Source organism: Austrofundulus limnaeus, unplaced genomic scaffold, assembly GCF_001266775.1.
Source record: "Austrofundulus limnaeus strain Quisiro unplaced genomic scaffold, Austrofundulus_limnaeus-1.0 Scaffold458, whole genome shotgun sequence".
Lineage (NCBI taxonomy): Eukaryota > Metazoa > Chordata > Actinopteri > Cyprinodontiformes > Rivulidae > Austrofundulus > Austrofundulus limnaeus.
The window spans coordinates 11,525-19,129 of NW_013952860.1; the positions used below are offsets into that span (position 1 = coordinate 11,525).

At 37.9% G+C, this 7,605-nt stretch overlaps 1 protein-coding gene across 1 annotated transcript in view; it reads right to left on the reverse strand.

The window, feature by feature from the left end:
* ppp5c (protein phosphatase 5, catalytic subunit) overlaps positions 1-7,307 on the reverse strand; it is a gene marked incomplete at its 5' end in the record, with an annotated part of 14,307 nt that extends 7,000 nt beyond the window's left edge. Inside the window, 8 exon segments of the mRNA XM_014025160.1 lie at positions 747-889; positions 973-1,078; positions 1,193-1,291; positions 1,377-1,442; positions 3,499-3,620; positions 4,527-4,674; positions 4,846-5,087; positions 7,223-7,307. Coding sequence (XP_013880614.1) covers positions 747-889; positions 973-1,078; positions 1,193-1,291; positions 1,377-1,442; positions 3,499-3,620; positions 4,527-4,674; positions 4,846-5,087; positions 7,223-7,307 — 1,011 coding nt within the window.
* Positions 7,308-7,605: the final 298 nt, after the last annotated feature.

The following is a 7,605-nucleotide window of genomic DNA, read 5'->3' on the forward strand; positions in this document are numbered from 1 at the left end:
TTCCATACACAGTGTGTATTGATCCATACATAGTGTGTGTTGAACGTAAAGCTCTATATTGAACGGTTGCATACATATTGTTGCACCCCTACAAAATAAATCTAAATAAAAAAATTAAAATCTCTGAAGCCTTTTCACTTACGTTTGTCACATGTTGAAGTTTAGTTATTGACTGTAAAACTGAATCCCTGAGAGGTCTGAGGTGGAGGGATAGATGGAGGGGGGCGTAACTCCAGTGCTGCAGCACACTTTTCTTTAACGGTACCTGCTGGACTGGATGTTAAATATTAGCAGCTCAGCTTCTTATCGTTAGCCGAACGAAACTAGCGCATCTAAAGCACGGTTTGTGTCAGCTCAGCTCTGTTCAGCATGGTTCAGGTGGGTTTCCAGTACACTTCAGGAGCAACTGTAGTGGGCCGGTTCATCGTAAGGTTGGGCGGTCCCAGAGTCTGAAAACTGAGCTCCATTGGGCAATGGAAACACATTGGAGCCGAGCTGAACCGTGCTACAGAGACACTAGTGGAAACGGGCCATAATAAAATTGTGTAGATGTTAGTGAAGTTAATATTTGAATTAGCTGTGTGTAACACTGAGTCCAACAGTACAAAACACCAAACACTGTGAACATGTTAAATACAGGCTGAGCAGACGGAGTCACTGGGTAATTATATAAAAAGAGCAAACAGCTTGTTGTGCTACACTTTGGGCCATGAGTTTGACAGTTTAGAGTTGGTGCAGACTCCTACCAGCACTTTGTTGTTGATGCACTGAGCCAGAGGAAGCCACTGGAAGACCTCACTGAAAAGCTGGAACATCTGGGCCGTGTATTTGGCTTTGACCTCCCCTTCAAACCCGTACATCTGGTTCATGTTGTCCGTCTCGTGGTTACCTGAAGGGACACGATTTTACATCTCTCTCTGACAAAACCCGCGACTCAATATTGTGAGGTAAACACAAAGATGGCCGCCTCACCCCTGAGCAGGTGGAAGTCGTCGGGGTAAAGCAGCTTGAAGCCGAAGAGGGTGAGGATGACCTCGACGGAGAAAGAACCACGGTCCACGAAGTCGCCGTTGAACAGCTGGAAGCTGCGGTTAAGAACGACGACGCACAAGTTCTGTTATTTCTTCATTTCAGGCAGAAACAGAACCAAGCAGGAAGTAAAAGGCGTGGCTCTTAGAGAAGGGAAGGATACGTAAGGGTTGGTCTCTGAGGGTAAACCGTTCAGCTCGAAGATGTTGAGGAGGTCGTAGTACTGTCCGTGGGTATCACCACAGATCGTTATTGTTTCTGTCTGTGGAAAAGACAAACAGAAAGAGGTCAGGCTTATCATGTTGGCTAACAAAAACCTGAGTTTACCTATAATTATAACCTCTTACCTCTTTTAATGTGATTTCAACCAGACTTGGTAGTTTGGATAAAACGTCTTTAACTTGTATTAAAATCTGAAGAAAAACACAAAAGTTATTTTTTTAAAGTGAAGATGAAGAGGGACTTCAACACTATTGATCACACTGTTCTCCTCCAATAAATTACAACAGTCATTTCCAAAGCTGGGGTCGGGACCCACAGTGGGGCCCTGAAAATATTTTCTGAATTACACTGAAAAATGACAACTAGCAATTTTTGTTTTTGTCGTTACAAAATAATAAGAGTAGTGTACTTAAAATGAACAAAAATAATGTAATAAATAAAGTTACTATGCTCTTGTTTATTTGATGTGAAAACATTGTTTATTAACTGAGAACAGCTGGGGCCACAGGGCTCTGCTGCTGGTGTTTAGGTTTGGGAACCACTGAATTAGAGGATCTACAGATCTACAGTGATCTACAGTGATCTACAGATCTACAGTGATCTACAGTGATCTGCAGATCTACAGTGATCTGCAGACCTACAGTGATCTACAGATCTACAGTGATCTACAGATCTACAGTGATCTACAGATCTACATATCTACAGATCTACAGTGATATACAGTGATTTGCAGATCTACAGTGATCTGCAGATCTACAGTGATCTACAGTGATCTACAGATCTACAGTGGGCATCTAATAATCTGAATAACAGGAAACTTTGTTCAGGTAAACAATGTTAAGATCTGAATTATGTAATATTAGTTGTGGAGTTCCTCAGGGTTCTGTACTTGGACCAAAATGGTTTATTCCGTATGTCAGGGCTATTCAACTGGCGGCCTGTGGGCCACATCTGGCCCACCAATCGGTTCATTCATCTCTAAAGTCCAAACCCTCGGTTTTTATTTCAATTAGTTCTTTTAGTTAAGCATAGACATGTTTTGTATCTACAGAAACATCACAATCTTGGCCACAAGCTGGTAAAAAATATTTCTATGAATATCTAAAACAGTTAAAACTACAAGAAGTTGAAGATAAAACTATGAAAGTGAAAATAAAATTGGTTAAAAAATTTAGCAAATCAGGGGTGTTAAAATATTTGTGTTAAATAAGAGGTAGAATGTGTTATTTTTGTTTTTGATTTATCTGTATCTTTAGCTGTTATTACATAGGGCTTTGTATGTTGTATCCATGATAAAATGCAGCAAAATAAACTAATTTAAAGGTAACAGATCTTTGTAATTAGGGCTGCCACAAACGATTATTTTTATAGTCGATTAATCACCGATTATTTTTTTGATTAGTCGACTAATCAGATCATATGTTAATTGAATATAAAACATACAGCTTATCACGTCAGAATGCAGCTGCTATTATATAACCATGGTTAGATTTTAGCTATATGCTAACTAAAAATAATWGCTGTRGAAGRYAAGTTCTGCTCTGCAGATATTACACAGGTTTCTCTTTCGTTTTCTTAAAATGATCCCACACTTTGAGCTCTGTTGTCAGGTAGCCATGATACCAGAGCCTGTCTGTATAATGTCTTGTGACGTCCACGGCCTACCCCAGTTACCACTACTGTGCATGTGTGTCAAGGACAGAAAGGCAGACGTGGCAGTGGAAGGTGTCAAAGCAGTTTGGAGAGAAAAACAAAGTAAAGAACAAAAAAAAAAGAAAACGATTTATCGATTATTAAATTAGACATCGATTATTTTAATAATCGATTAGTCGTCAACTAATCGACTAATCGTGGCGGCCCTATTTGTAATACTTGTTTTATTTACATAATGACTTTATTTGCAGGATGTTCGGCCCCTCAGCTGTTGGTMTGCAGTAACTGTGGCCTCTGGAGTCATTTAGTTGAATTGCCCTGTCGTATGTAAATGATCAGGTCAATGTGTCGAGGCTTTCAAAATGTATTTTGTTTGCTGACACAACATTTCTTTACTCTGGTGAAAACATTGAACAGATATTGAAGACCACTCAAGCAGAATTTATGAAAATAAATTTCGTTCAAAACTTTTTTCTTTTATTACCGTGTATATTTTGCGTTTTTCTTTTTTTTTTGGAGTAAAATAAATTTTTAAATAAAAAAATAAGTCTGAAGAAGTCCAAAGAGTGCGTTAAGACAGGAGGAAACGTTTACCTGATAAGCACACTTTCTGTGCAGCTTCTTCTGATCTTTGAACCAATCCATCAAATCTTTCATGAACTGCTGGGTGACCTTTCCTTCCTCCAGTTTGGGCCCCACGTAGTCATCCTCAATGGCTGCAAAACAAAATAATCTTTATTATGTTTTTAAAGAGGTGTGAGATTAAATCTATTCTGAATGGATTTTCAAATGTCAACTAGTTTAACGTTAACGTGCTGCTGCCTAACGCTCGCTACAGTCACTTCCTGTAACAGAAACATGTGGCAGTAAAGCTGCTTGTTTTTACATATTTCTCATCTTTTCTTCTGTTTGAATGATACCTGAAGTTTTCACAATAATGACTTTGACATGTCTGAAATGTGCTTTTATTTCTAGAGATGAACTCGATGCTAACCGTGTTAGCTTCTCTATGGAATTTTCAACATCGGTTAGCATATGAATGATAACGGAGGAAAAGATGGAGATGAAGACCCTGAACCAGAGTTTCTCAAACTTAATGGGCCTGAGGACCCCTTACAGAGGTGAAAATATTTCAGGGACCCCCTTATAAACCTCATGCAGATTTAAAACTGATTTACTGCCATTTTAACGCCTAAATTCCTTGAGAATAATTATTGTTTATTTGACTGGTGCATTGTTCCCCTTATTCATTTATGAAGTTTTTTTTATGAACAAACAAAATGAACAGTTTATTACAAATTTTTCAGGACCCCAGTTTGAGAACCTCTGCTCTAAACCACACCTGGGGTACCATCCAGATGATGCAGGACCTTTGTTTCTGCCCTTCATGGCAGCAGGCAGGAAGTACGTTAGCATATATGCTAACAGTTGTTTGGAAGCCTGTGATTAATGTTGTTTTTTTTTTTACAGATTCTGTCTTGTTATATTGACAGTAAACAGTCCCAGTGTTGTCTCTTTAAACAATCAGACCAGTTTCAGGGGCTCTGTTGTACGAAAATTCACTGACTGTTGATTTAAAGCTCATCTAGAGATCATATTTTCAGTAATAAGAGGAAACTCACTCATGTTTTCGATGTCCAGAGAGTCGACAACAGATTTCTTCTTCTCGTCGCTGGCGATGGCTCTCTCAAAGGCTTTCTGCTTCACGATCTTGTTGCATTCCTGATACTTCATTCTTGCATCCTTATCGTTCGGTCGAACTCTTACTACCTGTCATCGAAACAGGAAACTTAATGTCTTTTTACAGGTTTATGCTGGTAAACCTGATCAAAAACAGACTAAACTTGGTTTTAAATGAACTGGAATCATGACAGAATCAGTCATTATGTTTGAGGACATTCAGACTGCAGCTGATGGTTTTRTATATGGTAGATTTCTTACTGTTTCATAGTCCTTAAGTGCAGCTTTAAACTTGCCCAGTGCCATGTTGGAGGTGGCACGGCGGTAATATCCTTTTATGTAGTTTTTGTCTATCTCCAGGGCCTTCGTAGCGTCTGCCAGGGCGTAGCCATAGCACTCTGTGCGCAGGTAYGCCAGGCTTCGGTTGCTGTAGTAGATGGCATTCTGTGGGTTGAGCTCCACGGCCTCTGTGTAGTACTTGATGGCATTCTCATAGTCTTTATCTGGAAAACAAATAAATCAGCACTGAATGAACCGTTGTGGTTTGATGCAAGAGCTAAACAAAGTTTAGTCTGATGATTTTGTGTTAATTTAAAGGTCATTAAAAGAGGAATGAAGATGAGACTTTCTTGATGTTTTGAAAACAATCAAAGTGATTTAATAAATGAATAAAAAATAAAGCCAGTATCAGAAAACAGCATGGATGAAAGATTTGGTCCCCGTATCTCTGATTATTAATTAATTAAATATAAAATAAAGAAATCCAACATTTTAATTTATTGACAACGAAATCTTCTTTCAGCTGTTCCTTCTTCAGCGAGTCATCCTCCCTCAGTTTGTTCTGTCCTCACTCCAGCTATCTCCATGTGTGATAAAACCAGTGGTGGGCAGCACTAATCTAAAAATTACTTCCACTAGCCCTAAAACACTAACTCAAATATTTAGGTCCTCTAATTCTAAAGCACTAACTCGGATATTTAGGTCCTCTAATTCTAAAGCACTAACTCGGATATTTAGGTCCTCTAATTCTAAAGCACTAACTCAGATATTTAGGTCCTCTAATTCTAAAGCACTAACTCGAATATTTAGGTCCTCTAATTCTAAAGCACTAACTCAAATATTTAGGTCCCCTAATTCTAAAGCACTAACTCGAATATTTAGGTCCTTTAATTCTAAAGCACTAATGCACTAAAATTTTAGCAAAAGCCAATTCTAAAGCACTAAAATAATCTAATCAACCTATGAACATTGTTCAACAGACATGAGTCACATGTTGTCTGTTGCTCTCTTAAAACTTATCATAGAAACTCCACAGTTGTGTTCAGTTCACATATTGTCACCTGGTGGATCAGTGACACACATATGAACAAAATGTGTGACAGTTTTCACCCTCAGCTGTTAACATTAACGTTGATCAACAACATTTATAAACCTCAGTTAGTGCTTCTAAATTTAGCAAATGCTAATCCACTAAGAAATTTTAAAATTAGCAAAAGCCCTAAAGCACTAATCAGGAAATTAGTTCACCTATTAGTGCTTTAGCAGAACTGTGCCTACCACTGGATAAAAGCACACAAGCATAGATACAGTACATACTATTTGTTAGTACACTTCTAACCAGTAAGTTTCTCAGTTACATTTTAGCATAATTAAAAGGCAAAAATATACAATTTACTCTACTTCATAGTTTGAAATCTCCTCAAATATACTTTGATTAAACTTAAAGTGGTTCTACTTTAGCACACAAAGTGCACAACATAAAAATAGACTTTATTACAATTAAAGCGCAATTAAATTATAATTAGTACACGTTAAATGAAAGAAAATACCACAGTTTTAAACTCACTTGGTGTGCACCAGTGAGTGCTCAGGTATGCTTCAATTTACTACATTTATTATCATTTATTTTAAACCCTGGGGAATGCTGTCAGGGTTTAATGAGCAAACCTTTATATTATTTCTAAAATGTTTATGAACTATTTGCTCAATCTACTCAAGATTACAAGAACGTCTTTCGAAAGTGAGGGCAGCACATGTGACTCAGTTAGCATTTCACATGAGGAAGTTAGACAACTGAACAAGCATTTTCTTTTCATAACCAGARAAAAGTCTGACCTATTTTCTTAACTTACAACCAGTGAATGGACACGTGGTCATAATACAAAAAAAAACAGGGTTTACTGAAAGTAAACTGGGTGCTGTTAAAGTTAAGAAGAATCAACAAACATTAGCTAGCTAACAGGATTAGCTCCACTTTTACTTCTACATAAAACTACATTAAAATCCATAAAACCAGGACTGGATTTAACCAGCACATGTCTAACAGCACCAGATGGCCGAGCTCATTAGCTCTCATAAAACACCGACCGCTGACGGCGTGTTTTACAGCTAAAGCAGCAACAGCTAACAGCTGCCGCAGAAATGAATGGAGATCACAGTTAGCGTTAGCTTAGCGGCTAACCCGTCGCCGTTAGAATGAATGGAGTGTGGATAGCATTAGCTTAGAGTGACGTTTGAGACAGGCTCGGTTTGTCACAAAATGAGATAAAAACAAGCTTCCGGTCGAATCAGTGACGGTGGAGCTGTCTGTTCTGAGCTGCTGGAACAAGTCACCGACTTGTCAGCTCCTCGGGATTACCTTTGAAGTACTTATTTGCCTTCTCCTTGAGTAGCTCTGCATCGTTAGCTACCTCCGCCATCTTCTCCTCTSTGTCGCTTTCTGACTGTCGTAAAAGGTCGCAAACTCTGTTTTCTTYACTTCCACAGGAACTGTTGTTGCTGAGATTTTCTGTTTTAGTTTGATTTACTGAATTTAGTTTTACAAACTTATAGTTTTAAGTAGATAATAACAGTGAAATGTACATTACTGTGCTTGTAGAAACAAGCATAAACAATAAATTAATCTCACAGTTAAAGTGTCATAATGTAATTTTAATATAATTTATTCATTTCATTTTAATTAAAGAAAACATATTCACATACGACAAAACAATACAAATAAAATAAAATGAAAGGTAGGAG